This window comes from Psammomys obesus, unplaced genomic scaffold, assembly GCF_907164565.1.
Source record: "Psammomys obesus unplaced genomic scaffold, mPsaObe1.curated_primary_1811, whole genome shotgun sequence".
Taxonomy (NCBI): Eukaryota; Metazoa; Chordata; class Mammalia; order Rodentia; family Muridae; genus Psammomys; species Psammomys obesus.
In genome coordinates this window covers 14,569,105-14,591,683 of record NW_026585691.1, presented here as the reverse complement: position 1 = coordinate 14,591,683, position 22,579 = coordinate 14,569,105, and the positions used below count along the sequence as shown (strand labels likewise).

The window sequence follows — 22,579 nt, the reverse complement described above, 5'->3', positions numbered from 1 at the left end:
AAGGAAGGAAGGAAGGAAGGAAGGAAGGAAGGAAGGAAGGAAGGAAGGAAGGAAGGAAGGAAGGAAGGAAGGAAGGAAGGAAGAAAGAAAGAAAGAAAGAAAGAAAGAAAGAAAGAAAGAAAGAAAGAAAGAAAGAAAGAAAGAAAATTCCCTGGCAGGACTCCGGGCTGAACGGGACCTGTTGTGATGTGGATGTAAGATCCCCTGCCTGGCAAATCCGTGAACCTCCAGTGGGTCGGACGCCTTTACTTCAGGGGCAGCTAAAGCCCATCTCGCCGACTCCATGCGACCTCTACCGTTCAGAGAGTGGACCTTGGGCCTCGACGTCGTGATGGCTTTCCATCTTTCTGGAAAACCCAAAGCGAACGCAGGACACAGCAGCTAGGCTAGGTGCCATCCTCAACCCATTTTTATGGGCATAACCGAACGCTCGGGATTTGGGAGCAGAAGTGTTTTCTTCTGTTGTTCCGTTTTCCCGTCGCGGAACAGAAAGATGGCACCGTTTTAAAACGTGAGAGAAAGAACACAGCCCCCAGCCTTGGCTTTCACCTTGTCTGTTCCATATTCTGGATCCGGGGGCGCTGGGCCATTTCTTGTAAAGAAATGATCCTTGCAGTGCAGGATTCCAGAAACTCTGCACGCTATAATACTGCTGGGCCCGGAGAAACTTGGGGTTTGACAGACGGAGCTAGGAGGGGTACGGGAGACCAACGGGGGTCCGCGTGGGCATCACCCTGCTGCAAGTACGTTAGCTTTGTACGCTCTCCGGCGCGTCGCTTCGGCCACCGGACGGAGACGGGGCCACACGTGAGGATCACGAAGCCCGAGATGCGCAGGGTCTACCTCCCGCCGCCCAGGCCCAGGCCGCCTCTGCAGAGCCGCGCACGCGCGCCGACGGCTGCCCCCACCGCCCGCGCCGGGCGACGCCACACTCGGGCGCCTGCGCCAGGAACAGCACCTCCGGCGTAAGCGGAGGGGGCGAGGCTTGGGGAGGTTTAGCCAATCCAGACGGCTGGGTTTAGCATATCCCGGCCCGCCCAGCTGCAGTGCATTCTGGTTACTATGACAACGACATCAAGCTTGCAAAACGTGACTTACAGTTTTTCCTCAGTTTACAGCGAAGGAAGCATGAAATTCACGTTTTAAATCTAGGAAATATTTAGGCTTTATTGCAGTGTAGCGGTACGGGCAGGTCGCCAAGTCACCATAAGTGAAAAGCTTCAGCTTTTGGAAGCGTTTAAATAGTCATCCGCAGCACCGGCTCCCTCGGATGTGAGGGCGATCTGGCTGCGACATCTGTCACCCCATTGATCGCCAGGGTTGATTCGGCTGATCTGGCTGGCTAGGCGGGTGTCCCCTTCCTCCCTCACCGCTCCATGTGCGTCCCTCCCGAAGCTGCGCGCTCGGTCGAAGAGGACGACCTTCCCCGAATAGAGGAGGACCGGTCTTCGGTCAAGGGTATACGAGTAGCTGCGCTCCCCTGCTAGAACCTCCAAACAAGCTCAAGGTCCATTTGTAGGAGAACGTAGGGTAGTCAAGCTTCCAAGACTCCAGACACATCCAAATGAGGCGCTGCACGTGGCAGTCTGCCTTTCTTTTGTGCAATTTCTAATTTTTAAATTTTATTCCAGCTTTATCGTTCTGAGAACGAGGCTTTCCTGTGTAGTTTACCATATTCCTGGCTGTTCTGCCTCGTGCGCCAAGACTGCCTGGCACGTCGGAGTTTTTTTCTTAATACATATTTACACTGGATCATTTTTCTTGCATTTTTTTAAATTATTATTTACATTTATGTATATGAACATCTCGCCAACCGTATGTACGCTGATGCCTGAGGAATTTAGAAGAAGATGCTGGAGTTCCTGTTGGTTGTGAGCCGCCATATGGTTACTGAGAACTGGATCCCGGGTCTTCTGCAAGAGCAGCAAGTGCTCTAAACCACTCAGCCTTCTTTCCAGTCCTTCATACCCGGCTCTTCGCCAAGAAAGAAACTGGTTACTTTTCTCTGGAGTCTCTTCACCCTAACCTGGACCCCCCTGCACGTCTTCTGTAAAGCGGTAACCCTAACTTCCATCAGGACTTGGGGTGATGACTGATCTTGCTTTTTTTGAATGATTGGAAATATTGGGTGTAGCAGTTGGGGTCCCCTCCAGTGGGCCTATCTACCTCAAATGTGCATCAGTGGTTTTGTTTGTGTAACTCTCAAGTGTAGGGAAGAATGGGTGTCTGGAAAAAGAGATTAAGGGAGAAGTAAAAAAAAAAAAAAAAAAAAAAAAAGAGTATGCTGTCGGCATTGCGAATTCTAGGGAAGGAATCAGGAGAAGCCAGAAAAGAGGGTGCTTTTTAAATGTCCAAGTCAAAATCCTGATTTTTTTTTTTTTTTAAAGAAAATCTTAACCATTCAATTTTTACCAATAAAGACTCAGAAGCCAGATGCTGGGGCCAACACTTGCTAGCTCAGAGAGGAAGAAAAAAGTACCCAGTTGACCTTCTTACTCAGCTCAAGTCCTGATGGAAAAAGCCAAAAGCCTGCTAGTTCACCCAACAGCCCAGGAGGGGAAAGCCAGGGCCAAAGAGCTAAAGAGCCCAAGAGGTAGAGAGTTAAAGCTAAAGGCCAAGGGGCTGGAAGATCTAAAGAGCCCAAAAAAGCTCCTACTTCTCTCCACGCTGTCTTAAATACTCTTCTGTCAAAGTCCCTCCTTTCTGTTCATCCCTGTCAGCTGGTTACTTGCTCTCTGCCTCTTGACTTAGGGTTAACATTATTAAATCTCGTGTACAGAAAGCTCTTAGATTAAAGGTGTGTGTTAGGGCTGAACCACACTGAACAAAAGACAGGATACAGTTCACAATCTCAGGGACCACAGTGAGATAAAATATCCTGCAACAAAAATCCGCTGAGACTCGGGATGTTTTCAGGCCCTGGGTTAGCTCTTGGAGTGACAGTGAGGGCCCTATCAGATGGCTCCTGGAGAGGGAAAGAGAGAGGAAGTTAACCATTATTAAGTTTTTAGGCTAAAATAATAGTGGACCTGTCTCTCTTGGCTGCAGGTAGGTGGTGCTGCAGGGTTGAACTGAGATCAAGTCATAATGTCCTAAATCTGGGTAGCATTATTCCTTAGCAAGAAAAGAAAATCCTTAGTGAGAAATAATTGTGTAAATAACATCTCATATAGATTTAAGCCTGGGCCTGGGGAGTGCCATTCCTTGGACTGTTAAAGAAACATATCAACACTTTTAGTCTTTGTTTATACTTTTGTTATGTGGTTATTTCCTCTGAAATAGAACCTTATATCTTCCAACTCCTTAAGACAGAATGTTAAAGGGGAAGGTGAAATAAATTCTGTTCTATAAAGAATCCCATTAAGTTCAGGAAGTAAACAACTCAAAGGTTTCAGGAAGTCCCCGAAACCAACCAGACATACTAAGCCCCTCCCTTACCAAACATATATAAGCAGTAAGGCCTGCTGAGAGAGACTCTCAGACAGGCTGGGCTGCTTAAAAGACAGTCTCTGACTTGTTGAGCTGCCTGCAGGCTGTTCAGTACGCTTCAGGTTTCCAGCTTTGTGGCTGTTACCCGTGCTGGCACAGGCTGTGTTGACACAGTTGTCTTTGAGCCACTTCTGCGTCCATCTATAATCTTTCACTCCAACTCCCATAAATAACCCCCAGAAAACTCAGTGGTTGACTAAGCATATTTGGCTGCTATCCCTACTTTGGTCTGTTTCCTATTTGGGGTGAGTAGACATTTGTTTATATCTGCCCAAGAATATTGTCACACCACTTTCCTATTGGTTTATTGGTTTAAAACTTCCTTTTTTTTTTTAACTGTCAAGGCCAGGCGAATCTTGTACTCAGGGGCAAGTTGCTCCTGGGTAGAGCCTATGACCCCTTAAACCTTAATTTTTCCAGTTGTTCATCTTGCTTTGCTTGGAAACACTGGGAAAAATATCCTCTGTGTTGATCCTCCTCTTCCTAGACTGGATACTGCTTAGAGGTAAGGTCCCTCCATGACCTCTGTGAACAAGAGAACAGGACATTTTGAGAGATGCTCCACATTCTCTTGGAACCTTGTTGAAACTGTAGGATAAGGGGAAAACACTGTTCCTTTAAACTTTTCTGTCCACGTTAGTGTAGGCCTTAAGCATGGTTACTGAATGAAAACCCGGTAGGTCAGTTACACACTAGTCTGACCTTCCTTAGTCTCTTCCAGTTTATATAATGCTAGTTCAGAGGTTCTCAACCTGTGGGTCATGACCCCTTGGGGTCACATAATAGATATCCTGCATGTACAGTGTGATATGTACAGTATGATTCATAACAGTGGAATAATCACAGTTATGAAGAAGCAATGAGTGAAAGAATTTTATCATTGGGGGGGTCACCAGGACATGAGGAACTGTATTAAATGGTTGCATCATTAGGAAGGTTGAGAACCACTGCTCTGGCTTCTTCCCAAGACCACCAGACCACCCACAGAAGTGCATACGACTAGCAGGGAGGAGTGGATGAATCCTCAGACGAGGACCAGGGCCCTGGCCACTCCCGGCAGTCAACAGCGCTGCTACAATGAGCTAGCTTTTGCAAGCAAGCACAGCCGAAGTGGAGAAGATGGCAGCTGTTGGGCTTGGAAGACAGCGCTGTGCAATGCCGCCTTGCTAAAAGAACGTCGGTGCAAGTTACATAGATAGTGTATTAATATTGCTCCTATGCATGCTATGCTTAGAGTTCCGTGGGCAGTCTGACCCAGCGTTGTCTACCTACCACATGCAGTTTCAAAGGCTGTGACCCTTCATGTGTCCAGGTTAAAATGCACTCGCAAAACCCAAGTGCTTTGAATCTCCGGATGAGGGGATGAGGGGAACGAGGGACTGAATCCAGTAGGAAACCTACCCCGATAGCTTTTCTTAACAGGCAGTATGGCTGACATCCTAAAAGTGTAGATAGGCCCTTGAAATGTGATGTCCGTAGGCCTGAGGTGTGTTGCTGACAACCGGGAGGTGGACTATGTGCTGCTGCACAAAGGGATCCACCCACAGAACTCTGACTGGCAGGTCTGATTCCTACCAAATCTCCCCAGTCAGTTAAAGAATGCTCAGAGCACGACTTTCCTGGAATGCGCTGCCAGCAGACTGTGAACTGTGACTCTCTCTGAAGCCAAATGTGGTTTGAAAACAAAGACTAGTTAAATACATTGAAAACAGCAACAAGAAATAGATATATGCTCAAGTTCCTCTTCTTCATTCTGAAAAAAAATAACTTACTTGCTCTGCTGTGTTAAGTGTATGCTTCCAGTTCTACAGCGGTGAATGTAGCCAGTGATATCACCAAGGAGGCATTATAGCTGCTCAAGCACCAAAGGAATTAATTAATAAAAGACGACTAGCCAGAGAGCCAGGGACAGTGTTCCTTAACTGCAATCCCAGCACCCATGGTGCTAGAGACAGGACGATCAGCTCAGGACTAGCCAGTTTGGGCTACACGGTGAGACACTAGGAACAAAACCATTTTCTCTCAGCCCTGACGGTACCAGCTAGTGAAAGGTACAAAAAAAAAAGAATCAAAGTTCTCAAACCAATTTTTCTTAAATGGTAACTTTATTTGGAGCAGAAGTTTCCATCCATAATGTTAACACCGTCAAACATCTCAGGATAAATCATTCAAAAAGTAACGTATTTCAGAAGGGTCTCTCTTTACTTCCCGTCCTTGGCCTTCTAGATATGGGAAGATATGAAGATGGCTTTGTAATAAAATCAGCGGAATTGAACTGCATTCTGTACTGAGAGATGGGAGTTCAGAAGACCATCCAGGGCATGTTCAAGTCACATTATCAGTGTTTAAAGAGACTAACCAATATGCTACATGCCCCTATTTTGTCTTGATAATTTACATAAACAGGTCATCACAATAAATTATAGAAACATAGAATACATTAAGCTGGAAACTGTAAAAATAATTCTAAAAAATTCCTACCCAATTTATTAAACAAACATATCGTTACAGTATGCTCAGGACAATATAAAACAGTGAGCAGGTCAAATGTTCTCTCACATTGCTTCTGGTCGGGACAGTGGGTTGAAAGCCTGTGTCACCCATCCTCCCCCCTCCCCCCATTGGCACAAGGCAATGGCTTGATGTTAGGAAACGTGACTTCCTATGAAAATAGGGTGCCCATCAACTCCAACAGTACTTAAACTTGGAACTGAAAGTGAAAGAGTTTTTGTTTGCCTTCAGGTAGTCAGGCCTTGCTAGCTCCGGAAGGCGACAGTGTCACTGATTTAGATGTATGTGGTCCTTAGGCAAGCCCTGCATCTGAAGCACTGTTTTAGGATCAGTTTTCTACACTTGGTAACTGACAGGACTTATCCTAAAGAAAACGATGCTATGAGCGGCAGCTCTCATGCAAAGGAAGTTTCCCTTGTTTCTGTGAGGTAAACCCCAGCACCATAGCTTCCCTCTGCCACCAACAGGCCCCATTCTGTACCAGTTCTTGACTTGCCAGAGCACTGTTTTTGTCTTTTTAATAATAAATCCCATTTATTTAAAAATTGTTTAATTTAATTTAATTGTAAGTTTTATCTCTATGGGAGTTTTGTCTGCATTCTTATCCGTGTACCAAGTGTGTGCCTGATGCCTTCAGAAGAGGGCAGAGTCCATGGAATCTGAGTCACAGGTGGTTGTGACCTGCCTTGTGGGTGCTGGGAATTGAACCTGGGTCCTCTGGAAGAGCAGCTGGTGCTCTTAGCCTCTGAACCACTCTCCAGCCCCAGAAAAGCTTTGTGATTGTAAATGAGATATACTCATGGCTAGGAATAGGCAGTCAAACCCATCACTCCTGTCAGCGTTCTGCTTTTCATTTCATAACTCTATAGTAGCTAAAAATATAGGCAACAGGCAAATTTGACTATCATTGTTTAAAAGGGTGTATTTCCTTCTATATTACAAAGCGTGTATACAATTTCTCCTTTACCCATTTTGATGAGGGTAGAGTACTTCTGAGGTTTTTGCTAGTTCTTTAGAACCTGGTTTTTCAGTCAGCTAGTTTTCTCAGCTGCCTAGCCACTTCTTTCATGTAAACGAGTACGCTTAACTTCCCGAGGGAAGCTGTTTGCCAGCCAAAGAAAGGAAATGAAGAGAGGGCTGGCTGCAAAACCTTAAAAAACAATTTCATAATGATGAACAACCAGGTAGACAGGAGTTAGTCAACTAAAAAAGAACGTAATGACCTTAGTGAACACTAGCTAGATTACAAAGAATGTGCTGTTAGTGATTTATTTGCATATCTAAGTGGTATCTACAATTTAAAACCAGTTTTCCATCTAGGTGAGCAGGATCTGAGATTACTTTTTATACATAACACAGAAGAGAAAATAAATATTAACCTCACAGTAAAGGACTCATTTCTGAACATACAAATTTGTTGGTTTAGAATATAATACAGAAACAAAAGGTTTCAAGTTGTGCTTGCATATACATTTTCTAAAGTTCTGCTGCCAGCTTGTTAACAGGGAACATCCCCTAGCAAACCTTTGTCCATTATGTGCTTTCTTCGTGCCCCTCAAAATCAAAGTGCTCAGTCAAGTGTATTTTTTGAGTCAGATTCTCCAAAGCATGAATTACTTTCTGATTTTAGAGCAGACAGAGCCCTTTGGAAGTCAGTATTAATAAATGCATCAAAGCAATCAATCATTTATCAGCTTAACAGGATGGACCATACAGGAATATTTGCATTCACCTCACCCTACCATTTCAACCTACAAAAACGAACATTTCTATGGTTTGCTTTACTGTATTTTGAACGTGAGTCAATACAGCGCTGAGGTTGACTATTGCACTCATGCTGGTCGCCCTTCCTTTCGCCTGACCACGATGGGAGGCAGATGTGCAACAGAGTCGGAGCCAAGCGGGCCCTCTGCATCTTCCTGTCTCCACACCAGCTTTGTCACTTGCAAAATTGCTGTAAACATTCCTCTCAATAAAACAGCCTCCGCCCAACAGAGGTCTCAACCTCGAAAGACACCACACGAGGCGGGGTGGGGGTTGAGATGTGGCACGGTCTGGACATGACATCCTGGCAACTGGGATTTCTCGGGTAAGTTTAAATCTTCCCCTAAATCTTTCCCGCTCCTAAAACTGTCCCGAGAAGTTGGCTCGGGTAGTTTGCGAGCGGCTCCTAGTCAGGTGTGGAGAGCTGAGCCGAATGCAACATTCACTCAGTTGAGAAAAAAAAAAAAAAGTCAGCAGGTGTGGTGGTGTGCCTTTAATCCCGGCACTCAGAAGGCAGAGGCACATAGATCTCCGAGTTCAAGGCCAGCCTAGTCTACCGAGTGAGTTCCAGGACAGACAGGTCTACACAGAAAAGAAAGTTGGCTCTTCCGGTCATTCATTTTGGCAGGGATGTAAGTCTGATAGTATGAACACAGGTTAAGAAAACTTCACATTAAAACAATGAAAAATTATAGTAAAAAGAAAAATTATAGTAAAAAAAGTACTTTTGAGATAAAAAGCTTCCCTTTTAAGGGATTTTCATAAAAATCTTTACACGTACGTGTTTGTGTCAGTCGGTGGGTATCTACGCACAAATGCAGGTGCCCACAGAGGTCAGAAGAGGGCATCGGATACCTTGGAACTAGAATGGCCGAGTCAGCTCTCCAGCCTGGATTTTTAAAAAAAAAAAAAAAAATAGAAAAAAGTATGGACAGTATTGGTGGGAGGGAGCCTCCTCTCTGGCTATGGGGGGTGGGAGTGGGAAGGGGCAGAGGCAATAGGCCAAACCTTCCTACCCTGCCTGCCTCCGTGGCTCAGCTGATTTTTAGCTAAGTGCTGTTTTCTGCATCTTTAGTCTGCTGTGGCTAAGTTGGGGATGGCCAGCTGAGGAAGGCTTGCTGGCAGTCCTGTGGGTGGGTGGGTAGGTAGGTAGGTAGGTAGGTCCTGGCTGGTAGGACCCAGGGAAACAAGAAAAGCTCATCTGAACAGCAGGTGACCACAGCTCCTGCCATGTTCCTCAGTGCCCAGCAGAGAGCTGTCTGTCACTGCTCAGCCCTTCATTCCACCCACAGGCGAGCACTGCTGAAGTTGGAGGCCAGCAGGAATTGCAACTAATAATGAGCAACCCTGTCCGTCAAAAAGGAAAAAAGGTAGAACTGCAATAGTTTAGTATACCTATGCTTAGTTTTATCTGGATATTTGCAACTGTATTTATGAGTGTTATAAAATTTCAAAAGCTACTTATGAAGACTTCTTTGTTCTGAGGGCTAAAATAAAGTGAAAAGAGTCAAAATAAAGTGACAGTTTAGGACAGAACAGTCGTAAAGAGGATAAAATTAGGGCCATTAGGATGTACAAAGCCCTGGGTTAAAGTCAAGCGCAGCAACACACACCTGCAATCCCAGCACTCAGGAAAGCAGAGACAGGAAGATCAGAAGTTCAAAGCTATCCTCAGCTACATAGTGAGTGGTAGGCAAGTCGGGGATGCATAAGACCGTGTCTCAAAACAACATCAACAAAAGAACTTCTGCCCCCAGAACCACCCATATAAGCTGTTAAAAAAAGCAGTGGGCGGGCCTCTTTCTAAGATCAGTCCAGGAAAGCCTAACGTACCGAACGCACCACACTTAAATGTAGCTATGTCATGAGAACCGCATATATTGAGTGAGTGATCCCTTATCCCACTGCCTTAAAATGCGCCCTGTCACAATACTGCCCCAATATTATTACATATTTCAAAATCTGTATAAAATATTATGTGGGACAACAAACAAAAGACACATAATCTTTAAAAAGTTCATTACAAAGTTGACTGTATAAAATGCTAAAACATAATCCATATATACAAAACGCTGTTGTTTAAGAAAATAATGAGACCCAGTTTTAGAACAAAATAATTTTATACAAAAAGACGGTATTGCGTTCAAATCAACATTTTAAAAAAATTAAAAAGAAATATTGAAATGCGTTAGTTCAGAACAGCTGAGTGGGTGCATTTATAGCGTCACGTGGTCCCGCAAGTACAGCAGAGTCAGCTGCGAGTCGGCTGCGGGAGAATGGCCTCCTGGCTGGGACAGTCACCGACGAGACGGGTACTTGGAAGACCAGTCTATCCTGCCATGCACAGGCTGGGCGGCTGGAGGTCTCGGGACCAATCCGGGGGTGCTCCTAGGCTGGGTGTGGAAGAAAGGACGCCCGGGGTGAGGTCTCACGGCCTTCAGGGAAGAGTAGCCTGCAAGGGAAGAGAATGCCAGACTGACCCACACGGGCCTCAAGCCAAGTGCAGGAGGGCAGAAAACTGACCTTCAGGAGGAGCACTTGCCTCCTTCTTGGTGTCCCCTCCCGTAGGCGAGGAGAAACCCACTGGAAGACTTGTCTAGTCAAAAATACTAGTGTCATCCTTGGCCACTCTTTTTCTCTTATCTACAACCTGTCAGCAGATCCTGTTGACTCTCCATCCCACGTACACACAGAATCTGCTGACTTTTTATCAACTGTTAGCAACCCTGGCCCAAGCTAAGGCTCTTGCTTCTAACAGTGCTCCCATTTAGTCTAATGACAACAATCAGCTGAGGACACCAGTGCCAATGGCCGACAGATCACTTCACTCCACAGAGAATGCTCCAGTGGCTCCCAAGATCAGCCAGTGACAACATACTCCAGTACAGGGAATCACCCTCCACTCTATCACTCCTGACTTCCTCTAGATAACCCCTGCCTCTTTCTTGCCCCTACGCACCCTGTATTTTGGCCTCTTGACTGTTCTCTGAGCCTGCTAGGCCTCATGCGCTGTGAAGCCCGTGTACTCAAGAATCCAATACCATTCACAGTGCCTAACTGTCCAACACCTCCTCCCCACCTTTACTAAACGCCTCCTTTGCAGTGAACTTTCTTTGGTTTCTTGGGCTCCAGTCCCCGAGGCTCTACTTCTTGCCTGCTGTGGTTTTTTTTTTCATTAGGCTCTATGCACATCAGACTTACTGTATGTTTACACTTATTCACTCATCATCTACAGAGTGAAAGTTCACCCTGGGCAAGGAGTGCTGCCCAACTCATTCTGTCTACACTGTTCCGGTCTCAGAGCAGCTGTTTAGCAACTACCGGATTGATTTACAGATGATGTGAAATGCAACTCACCAGGGGAAGGGTCTGCAAGAGGCGCCAGGTGGACCCTCTGCATAACAGAACCGATTTCTTTCTTCAGGAAAGAAGGGATATAACTTCCGGTCAGTCCACTAGAACTTGTAGAACCCGAGCCAACTGAGGTATGGAAAGGAAAGGTCATTACTACAAAGACACACCCTGTGACGCCAAGAGTACACAGCAGCACATTTTTACTTTTGGGGGGAAAAAGAAGAATGAGGAAGAGTTCTGAGAATACAAGCCACCATACCACAGTCAGAAAGGCCTGGGTGGGCAAAGGCAGTGCCTTCCGGTGGGCAGCAACTAAGGGACATATTTAACAGTTCCAGTGTTTTTCCCCCAAGAATCGATTTAACCTGTTCTGCAACTTTTTTTTTTCTGTTCTATCGCATGGAATATACTTTCATGCCAGTACATACAAATTCTGAAGCACAGCTGAATGCAATTCACTTAACGGATTCTCTTGCTGATCCGACACATAGGTAAGCCTAATAATTTGTTTAGATGCTACAAATAGAAATTAATTATCCTGTTGCTAATTAGAAAAACTAACCATTGATAAAAATGTTTTAAAATTTATCATTATTGGGTTTGTATGATGTGTGTGGGGGAGTGTAAACATCATGGCATTCATGTGGTGTCAGAAGGCACCTGTGGGGTCAGTTCTGTCCTGCCACCTTTCCATGGTTCCAGGAACTGAGCTCAAGTCTCCAGACTGGCACAGGAAGAACCTTTACTTGCTGAGCCATCTTACTGGGCCCCAGTAAAAATGTCCTAAAAAGTCACTGTTTCTGTCGACCTGCCTTTCCCTTCTTTCTTCTCTGAGGCAGAGTCTCACTGCAGAGCCCAGGCTGGCCCCATGAGCAGTGCTCCTGCTGTAGCTTCCTGTGTGCTGGGATTACAGGTCTGTGCCATTGTAGGCAAAGCTTGTTTAAATCATTTCCATCTGAGAGTGTGGTGGGGCAGACTGCTCACTGCCCTCCTTTGTATTCTAGGAGGCTAATGGGATAATTTTAGCATAGACACATGAACAAGTGTTTCTAATGCTTAAAGGCACACAGGACAACAGAGGAGAACAATACTAGTGACACCTAAACAGATAAAAGTTCCTCTTGTGAGGAATCGGTAATGGTACAGTTGTTTTGTCTCGACAGCCAAAAGGCAGAGTGGGACACGCCCTGGAATGCATGGAGTCACTGTGCAGTACAGGTTAATAAAAAGACAGCAAGAAAAATGAGGGGAGAATTTGAACAAGTTCCCCCACCCCATGAAAGAAAGACACACTTAAGACATTCAAGTTTGGACTTAGGACACCATTTTACACCAGATCAGATTCACTTTAGTCTTGGGTACCAGGTGTCACCAAGAACGAAGCACAACTATACCCAGCTGGGACAATGTGACGATGGCTGCTATAAAGCCCAAGATGGTCACACCCTTAAACTTAAAATGCTGATTCCAGCAGAGGACCTTTCGCCTGTGTGCACAGAAACATGGACACAGTGGTGTCCACCCTGGCCCCTTCTGATGAATAAGCAACAAACAGCCATGTGCTTATCAAGCAGACATAGAATAGTGACCCAGTATAAAAATGGGTCATGGCACCATACAACCACACACAGTGTGGTCCACAATCTAGGGCAGATACGTATATGTTATTCCTTAAAGGGAAGCGTTCACATAAACTTTAAAATACGGAAAACTCACTGAATTTCACACATTTCTCAAATGCACAGGAAAAGTTAACATCCGTTCAGGCCTGGTGTGTGGGGCGGAGTGGGCTAGTCTCTGGGCCTCGAGTGGGTTCTTGGGTGGCAAGATGGGCACTGCACTCCTAACTGAACCCTAATGGGAGGAGGTGGGGAGTGGAGAGGGTTAGGTGTGTGCTATGTGCTATCGGAGAGGAACTAACACTAGCAAAGGCAGTGTATGGGAGACATCGTGGGGAAGCTGTCTACTGGGAACCTGGCTCATCATTTCGGAGGACTTTATTAAAAAGAAAAGAAACCATCCAACTAGAAAGGATTCTGACACCCTGGCCAGGGCAGGTCCACCGGTTGAAAAGTCCAGCTGGAGCAGAGACCAACACTGACTTGAGGAGCCAGGCGTCCAAAGCACACCAGGGTGTCAGAGGTCAGGTCTGGTAAGTCTGTAAACTTCTTTTCAGCTTTCCCCTGGGTCACGGAGGACTGCTCTACCCCCCACCTCCCCTGAGAAGAGAACCCTGCAGGAGCTGGCTGAACCCCAAGGGTGGGGAGCAAGAGGCAGGGAAGCTGAAGAGATGCCTGTGTCTGAGACCAGAAAGGCCTCATCCCACAGTTCCCTATGCTGCCCTTTCTCCAACCCCATATCATCCAGAGAACTGGCCTCTGGTCACTCAGGAGTTAGCAACTGTGACTTGCCTGGGGTTATTTTGCTCACTACTGACACTGTTCCTGAAGACTTTCCAGACAGACCAGAACTGGACCACGAATTTGATGGAAGAAAGTCCTTGCCTGGATTTGGGAGCACGCCATTCCTTACATTTATTCCTAGAGAAGAAGAAATGAGCTTAAAATGCAAAACAAACCAGACAGACAGACAGAAGTACATACACACAATGGAATATTAGTCAGTCCTAAAAAGAACAGGATCTTGTCATTTGCTGTGACATGACATTAACCCAAGGGAAACACGCTGACACACAACGAGAAATATTACATGATCTCGCTTGTATGTGGAATCTATGTTTGGTTGTGAGCCTGGCCTTTAGTTGCTGAGCCATCTCTCCAGCCCTATATGTGGAATCTAAAAACAAAAACAAAAACCTATTCAAATATATTGAGATAAACGAGAAAACAAAACAATAACAAAAGCCAGGAGCCCAGGGCAGGCGGGGACAAAATGGAAGAACTGTGAGAGGGATGCTCAGAGAACAGAGCAGCATCTGTTAGTTCACGGCACGCTACCAGTCTCATCCCTAAGGACCACAGTAACAAAACTAAACTACATATGAAATCTTCTCTAAATTAGTAGCTTTATGGTGTTCTTGCCATAAAAACAAATAATGGTAACTACATGAGATAGTGGATGCTTTAATTTGTTAGGTCCAAAGCAGCTCCCACCATGCACCCCACCTGTACCCCAATGGCAGAGCCACTGACAATGTTGTGAACGACAGCCCAGGCTCAGTTCAGGCTGGGCTCTGACTGGGTTAACAGAAGGGTTGCAGTTGGATAAACAAAGCCCCAAGTTAGCGGTCTGTTTCTCAGGAAGAGGCGTGGTTTCCCTTATCCCCACCATAGCAGATGATCTCTGGCAATGAGGCATCTAGCTCCCTATTAACACATACCTGTAACACACATCAAACTCCCCAGACCACCTCCCCCACCACCTAGCTACCTGCTTCCTTTGAAACTGGCAAGGCTTTCCCATCTTTGCTAGTCTCTCGGAAATCCAATAGATAGCCATGGGCAGTTTTCAATTTCCCCAAATAATGTTTTATTTGGGGAAATACCCATGGAGTGGACCAGTTTGGTGGTTTCACTGCACCCATGCTGTGCGGGTTTGAATAGGAATGCGCCCTCCCCCCCATGCTCAAATGTTTGAATGCCTGGTCATTAGGAAGTGATGCTACTTGAGGATGCATGGCCTTCTCAGAGGAAATGTATCATTGGGAATGGACATTGAGGTTTCAAAAGCCCAAGCCAGGCCCAGTGTCTCTCCTCCCACTGCCTGTGGATCTGGATGCAGAACTCTCAGTTCCTTCGTCAGCACCATGTCTGCCTGAGTGTCACCACACTTCCTCCATGCAGACATTAGACTAAACCTCTGAACTTGTAAGCAAGCCCCAATTAGATGCTTTCCTTTATAAACATTGCTGTGCCCATGGTGTCACAGCAATAGAACAGTGACTAAGACAGTTTCTTATATTTACCCTAGTATATTTCTTATTATTTATGTGTAACCTATGACATGATGTTAGATATTTTATCAGACATAGTAAAGTTCATCTGAAATGTAAAATAAATCCCATACCAAACTTAAAAAAATAACACAGCACACAGAATACAAAAAATTTCTGTGGTACAAGGTCCCCTGGTCCCCCAGAAACTGATAATGTCACCTGACAGAGGCAAAGGGAAAAGGCAGTCTTTGTGTGGAGCGCATTGTCTCATTTGTGGACAGTCTGAGAGGTTTTCTTATGTGTCAGCTAACAGATCTGTCTGTGTCCTGGCTTTCAGGTGCCCTCCTTCAGGAGGACTCCTCCAGGACTCCTAACATTTTAATCTTCCCTCTTCCCAGATGATGACTTCTTTCCTGTTACACTCATGTTCTCTCCGTCCCCACCCTACCCCATGCTCCTGCTCTGCAGCCCTTGGTTTCTCTTTGTTCTCTGAGGTTCCACCTTCTCCCACAGCCTGGCCCACCCTCACTGTTGGCTGCTGATGACTTCACAGGCCTCACTCATGCTCCTCCTTCACTCGCAAGGCTGCCCAGGACAGAACACAGAAACCCTGAAGCCAACCTCAAGACAAACCTCTCCCATGCTCCACGCTCCTGCCAACGCCAGGCTCTGCAGCTGTTCCTTAGGACTGAAGCTCACCCACTCCTCCACCACAGCTGCAGTGGCTGGACCTCTCTACACCCGTCACCCTGGGAACTGCAAACCCAGACTTCAGGATCACACTATCAAGACTCCGACAGCCTGGCTGGATTTAACATACTCCCAACCCCAAGTGAGGGAGTGTGTGCATCCGCGTGTACACTTGCGTGTGTGTCTGCTTCATCATCATCTTCTTAGTGCTCGGCACATAGTAGGTGCTTGATACAGTCTGATGAGTTAATCTGTGAGTGGATGATCAGACCATGGTGTGAGGTTGCGATCTGAAGTCTGGAGAGAGGCTTAGGCACCTACCAAACTACAGTACTGCCTAGAAGGCATAGCTAAAGCTTCTACCCTGCTTTCCTGAGTGGCAGAGAGAGAAAGATGGGCTTTGGGGATGCTAGTTCTAGTTCTCGCCAAGTCATCCATCTTCAGAGGCTCAGCTTACATTTCCTACTCTAAGTCTCTCATCACAGGATGCCTACGTTAGATAGAAATGCAGGGCCCAAAGATTCTATGATGTCCTCCCTGACTCGAGGCCATGAGCACACTAACCACAGAGGCCACACAGCATGCAGCATGAGGCGTGTCTTGGGCTTGCAAGAAATTTGGATTTCATTTCATGAGCAATGGATAGCTCTGGAAGGGTTTCAGCTGGAAGGGTTAAATGATGTGATCAATACAGTGTGTCAAGTAGGGCCCAAGAAGGAGCACAGAAGTACTTGTCCTCCGAAACAGAATCTATAAACATATGTGGTCTCGGAGAGAAGACCAGTTACTGGTGACCAGAGGCGGGGTGTGTTGTGCCCCTTCTGTTACCAGGCAAGTAGCGAGAATGCTTCAGGTAGTGCTGCTTTGCTGCCGATCGCAGGGTTGGCGTGTCTCTCCTCTGGGAGGAAGCCTGGGTGGAGACACTGGTTCCTGTGCCCACCGGCTCAGATGGCTTCAGGTCCAAAACACTTTCAAACCTGCATCAGGAGAATGTGGCTTGGGTCAGGGGCAAGGCGTGCTGGCGCATCGCCACACAGATACCCACGGATCTGATCGGCCTGCCCACGGGGAGAAACAGCACACTTGCCTGCAGAGGGTGTCATCGCTCTGTCTCCTCTTGTTTTTCACATCTATCCTGGTGAGAGAGGGACTAAAATCTAAGTCATCCAAATCGGCCCAATCATCAGAGCCCTTTGTTGACCTGGAAATAAGACCCCACCTTCTCCTGCTCTTTGGCTTCATTTCACCATTTTTGTGTTCCAGGCCTGCTGGGATTTTCTGTGTAGACAAATAGAGGAGAAGGAAAAGAAAAAGCAGTATTAACAGGGTACATCTATCAATAATCTGTGCGTGTGTTTGAGTATGTCTGTGTATCTGTGTGTGCCTGTCCATCTGTGTGTGCTAGTGATGGACTCCACAGTCTTGTACATGCCAGGCAGGTGCTGTGCTTGAAGGTGCTACGCTGAGCGTAACCTCAGCCCACCGAGCGATGATTCCTATTCTGACTTTCCTTTGGAACACAAGAAGCACCTGGAGTATGGCGCTAACCCACAGCCCCATCTGTCTGAAAGGGCATCTGTGGAAAACGAAAACCCTTACCTTCTGTCTCCAACTCATCTTATACTAACTATATTTTTTTCGTAATCAAAACTTCACAAAGTTACATGGAACAAGGAAGATTCCTACAGGAAAGTATCCTGATTTATTCTCTTGCTGCTGTGATAGAACAAACACCCCGATCTGAGTGCCTTAGCAGGCTGGGCAATGGTGGCGCAAGCCTTTAATCCCAGCACTCAGGGCAGAGGCAGGAGGATCCTTGAGTTCAAGGCCAGCCTGATCTACAGATTGAGTTCTAGGACAGCCAGGGCTACACAGAGAAACCCTGTCTCAAAAAAAAAAAAAAAAAACCAAAAAAAAAAAAAAAAAAAAAAAACAAATTAAAAAACAAAAACCCAAACCAGCAACAAAACAACTATAAAAAGTGCCTTAGCAGAGAGTGTTGGTTTATCCCACGATTCCAGGTTCTGGTCCATCCTGGTAAGAAAGCGGAGATGACAGCAACCTGAGGTGACAGTCACATTACATCCACAGTAAGGAGGAGACAGCAATGAATTAGTATATGCATGCTGGTGTCAGCCTGCTCCAATCTCCATTTCTAAAGTCCAGTGCTCATGAGACAGTGTTTCGAACACTAGGAGGTCTTCCCACTCAATTAACCCAATTAAGAAAGCCCTTCCGCTGGAGAGAAGCTCTGCGGTCATTAGCACACACTGTTCTTACAGAGGACCGGAGTCCAGTTCCCAGCACCACATCAGACAGCACACCACTGTTTGTAATTCTCCAGAGAACATAACACTTCTGGCCTTGTACATTATTTATTAAGAAACCAGCTGAAAAAAAGTTTGTGCTCAATTAACAGCCCAGCATTGACATCAGTTCATAATAACAATATAAATAACAGTCTATAGACAGAAGAATGATTTCCTGCTCCTCAGGATTTTCAAAACATGCTCACAGGCATTCGGACCTTCCACTGGCAAGAACAAACTGGTCTGAGGAGGGAGATCACCTTCCTTAGATGAAGAAACTGACTCTGTACAGATCAACAACAATAACACCCACAGATTACTGAGTTTTGTGATGTAGTCAGGGTTTCTGCTGCTGAGAAAACACCACGACCAAAAGCAACTAAGGGAGGAAAGGGTTTATTTCCTCTTCCTCTTCCAGTTCATCTCTGAAGGAAGTCAAGGAAGGAACCCAAGCAGGGCAGGAACCTGGAGGCAGGAACTGAAGTAGACGCTACGGCTACTGTCTTGTTCCCCAGGTCTTGCTCAACTTGTGTTCTGCTCAGGATCACCTGCCCAGGGCTGTACTACCCACAGTAATCTGGGCCCTCCCACATCAACCAGTAATAAAGAAAATAAACCTCAGGCTTGCCCACAGGCCAGGTTAATGAGAGTGTTTTCTCAACTGAGCGTCTCTCTTCTCAAATAACTATCTTGTGTCAGGTTGACATAAAACATACGAGCACTATGCACACTGTGATGATACGATATACTAGGTACTATTCTAAATTCTCAAGTATTAACTAAGTCAATCCTCAAACAATTCTGTTAGGTAGACATGGTAGCTGTTTCTACTTCACAGGTGAGATGAAAGGGAGCAGAGAAGCCAGGTAACTAGCTTTCCGTTTCCAAGTGTTGAAGAGCAGAATTCTGGCTATAGGGTCCAGCTTGCCAGCAGCTACTCCAGTTGCTAGCAGCAGTGTGTGGAGGTCTGATGAGAACATCCCCCTTAGGCTCAGGTGTTTAAGTTGTGGTCCCCAGTTGGTAGCACTGTTTGGGTAGAGTTAGGAGATGTGGTCTGGCTGCAGGGAGTACGTCACTGGGGTGGGGCTCTGCCAAATTTGTGTACCATTTCCAGTCTGCTCTCTCTGCTTGGTGCCTGCAGCTCCAGATGCAAGCCGTTAGCCTCCTGCTTCTACGGTCATGCCTTCATTCTGCCATCATGGGCTCTAACCCTCTGTCCCCATAAGCCCAAATAAACTCCTTCTTCTCTATGTTGCCTCAGCCATGGTTTATCAGAGCAACAGCCCAGGGACTAATACAGATTTGTACTGTTAAGGAAAGGGCAAGAGCTGAATTCAGACCTCGAATCAAGGGCCTTCTCACAATGCCATGGTACTGTGAAGACAAGAACGTATACGGCCTTATGCATGGAAGAGGAAACTATCAGCATTGATAGCCAGAAGAGAAATAACTATAGTTTCCTTGAAGACACTTACTGGCTGAAGATTCTTATTGTGGAGGGACGGGAAGAACGGTGGGCTTGGCTTGCCCTCTTGGAGATGGTCTGCCCTGGGGGCTTCGCCTTTGTAAGGGTGCACAAAATGCTGAGGGGGCTGACCGGCTTGGTTTGGTCGTGAAGAAATCAGTGTGTGTGCCTTGGTTGGAGGCTGGGCAGGGGGGGCTGGCTTGATGTAAGGAGTGGGGCCTGTCTTGTCTTGGACATCTTTCTGTGGTTTTCCTGAATCCTGTGTGATGATGCCCAGTGGGTGTCCAATCTGGAAGTAAGGATAGCGAAGTGCCTGGAATGACAAATGTGGCATTAGGAGAGAAGTCTGAAGGGATGACAAACACCATCATAATCAATGAACTATAGTTCATGTGACCACTTCACTACAGACGCTTACCCCAAACCTGCTATTCATCAACATCCTGCACTGGTAACCTCTTGCTTTTCCATATCCAAGCTAACATAACATTTACATGTTAGCTGCAATACTAAAATTATATGGATAAATAATTATATGGATAAAGCATATTGTATGAATCTGGGAATGGAGGGACTTGCCTATAATCCTAGCACTCAGGAAGGTGGGGGCAGGAGGATCAGAAGTCAAAGGCCAGATTTGGTTAAACAGGAATTTCAGGTCAGGCTGAACTATATAAGATCTTGTCTCAAAAGCAAGCAAGCAACCAACTAACAACAAAGCAGACAGTGGTTATCTCTGCCTTTATTCAGGCCAATAAACCAAACTTTCCCACTAAGACCAGGTTTAGCTGCCAGCTGCTCTGGATAATTGAGTTTCCTGGTTAGCCAAGGGATAAGCCTTAACATCCAGAAGCTTGCAAGTCTATGAAATTCTATATATATATCCCCCTGGATTTGTTAATGAACGTCACTGAAAATAACAGCATTTTCTTAATGAATCTGGGAAATAAGTTATAAACATCTACAATTATTATATGTAAGCACAGACTCAGAGCCCAGCAATGTGGGCGCCTGTCAGAGCCTTGGACTCTGGCATGTAATCTGAAAGAATTCTTCGTAGCCCCTGGTGTTTTTGCAAGTCCGATCTGATCTGGGGGCAGTTTTAGCTTTTTTGATACATTCATCCCTCACTTCTTGGTTATAGGAGTTCTGTTGTAACTTGTTTAACTTAATAGTTTATGGGCATCCTATAAAAAATAAAGTGCTTCATGAGACATTTTCCTTCCTGCCCTTCAGCCATTTGTGAATTTCACAATCAGAAGTGCATGGGCTTTCTGTGTCTGACCAGCGAGCTGCGGCTGACTCTTTAGGGTTTAGTAATTTATCTGCCCCTTAATTATTCCCAACTCTTACCTTTCCAGCTACCACAAACTGGCAATTTCTTCATGTAGCCCTGTGGCTTTTGTGATAAAAGGTCACAGATCACCTTCTCTGGCTAGACCTGGTCCTTACCTTGATGCTCTGAGCAGCGTAATTAATTGTTCATGAGTCAGGCTGACAAAGGTTCAAACACAACTAATGCAAAACCAGGCTTGTGGGAGGCAGGTGAGTGGTAAGAGCTACCTCGGCTCTTTCAGGTACATTTCATAATTTATCAACGTATCCCAGGGGAGGGTAGGCGGGAAGACAAGAGGAGTGGCCTCTTTCGGAAGCCCTGCTACTGGATTATAGGCAGCTGCACTACATACTACCAATTACTGAATAAAGTGAGTAGGAAAAATCGACCAAACTTTCTTAGCTTTAGCTCTCGTACCCACAAGGTCATTTACCTCACGGAGTCTTTGTTAGGTTGAAAACACATAAAATACACCGTGGCATGTACAAAGTGCATGGAAATGCTAGCTGCAGACACTTGCCTGTCTACCCATTTGCCGTTCTGTCTTTGCTCTCTGCCCATGAGTGATTGGGTTTTGTGAGGTATAAAGTTACCTTTCAGCAATCAGTGCAGGCTTATCACTGAAATACTGAATGATCTTAACTCGTAGAGAAGACATTTTAAAACACCTCCAAAGACAGGCAGGTACACACTTTTTTAACATTATCATTATTACTATTATTATTTGTCTTTTGAGACAGGGTTTCTCTATATAGCCCTGGCTGTCTTGGAACAACTCTGTAGACCAGTCTGGCCTTGAACGCGAGAGATCCACCTGCCTCTACCTCCTGAGTACTGGTATTAAAGACATGTGCCATCATGTCCCGATGGCAATTTTATATTTTTTTCATTTGCAGATTACATATCTATCTCATATTGCGATATATCATGTGACCTACATGTTAATGTTCAAGGCAAACATAGTTTAATCTGAACTATTTTAATTATGCACAAGTTTCAGATTATCTTAAATTCCTCTGGTTCAGACTATTTTCAGCCATGTTGCTAAATGAAAAACACATTATGTAATTTACAGAAATACTCAGAGTTAGGTATAGATTTCCTAAGAAATGCTTTGAACAGAAAAACCAGGCAAACCTGACTAGCGGTTGGTCGTTTCTTGGGATCCCACTGAAGCATGTCCCTCAGGAGCTGAACTGCCTCACTGCTAGCATTTGGAATTAGAGTCTTTAAGTTATTGGGTATGCACTGGGGCCAGAGGAAGTTCATAGCGCTCGACAGCTGGTAGCCTTCGGGCCAGTCAGTCTGCAGGAAAAGACAAGAAATGCTCTCAGATGGTTGCTGTGGCTGGTTACAGGCTGTCTGTGTGTGCCCATTACAGAAAGGCAGTTGTATGATGGCTCCATTCACTTCACTTAAGAAGGTGTGTGTGATGGGACCTGGGGTGTCCATGATGTTCCCTAACAGGGACTGCACTGCATGCAATCTGAGGAGCAGCAGGAGCGACAGTGAGTTGTCCGCAGCGGAGCTTCTGTCATTAGGCTGTCCATCTCTGGAGGACTGCGGACTGAAGCCCATAGCAATTTCCCTGCTGTGCTCCCTGACTCATGGGTTTTGGAAACTGCCAGTATGATAACTGTGAGGGGGGAAAACAAAATAAAATGGCAAAATACCAATTCTTGTCCCAATACATTTGTGAAACTCCATGTGTTACTATACCACCAACTCGATGATTCTAAATATCTATGCTGAGAGGACAAGCAGAG

The 22,579-nt window shown here is 45.7% G+C and overlaps 2 protein-coding genes across 3 annotated transcripts in view; both read right to left on the bottom strand.

Annotated features, from left to right (window-relative positions):
- The window catches only part of LOC129670287 (glutathione S-transferase alpha-4), a 29,281-nt gene extending 28,676 nt beyond the window's left edge, over positions 1–605 (bottom strand). Inside the window, exon 1 of one of the 2 annotated variants that reach the window (XM_055598777.1) lies at positions 550–605. In XM_055598777.1, the coding sequence (XP_055454752.1) occupies positions 550–590 (41 nt within the window). In that variant the 5' untranslated portion in view covers positions 591–605. Of the gene's footprint in view, positions 1–178; positions 342–549 lie in introns of those variants that run through there. The other variant, XM_055598776.1, reaches the window with a different exon arrangement.
- A 6,792-nt stretch (positions 606–7,397) lies between these two features.
- Positions 7,398–22,579, bottom strand: part of Cilk1 (ciliogenesis associated kinase 1) — a 38,357-nt gene continuing 23,175 nt past the window's right edge. The window contains exons 7-13 of the mRNA XM_055598735.1: positions 21,951–22,118; positions 19,488–19,790; positions 16,791–16,981; positions 16,532–16,680; positions 13,530–13,658; positions 11,122–11,244; positions 7,398–10,216 (exon numbers count right to left, since the gene is read on the bottom strand). Of these exons, the coding sequence (XP_055454710.1) occupies positions 10,062–10,216; positions 11,122–11,244; positions 13,530–13,658; positions 16,532–16,680; positions 16,791–16,981; positions 19,488–19,790; positions 21,951–22,118 (1,218 nt within the window). The 3' untranslated portion in view covers positions 7,398–10,061. The remainder of the gene's footprint in view (positions 10,217–11,121; positions 11,245–13,529; positions 13,659–16,531; positions 16,681–16,790; positions 16,982–19,487; positions 19,791–21,950; positions 22,119–22,579) is intronic.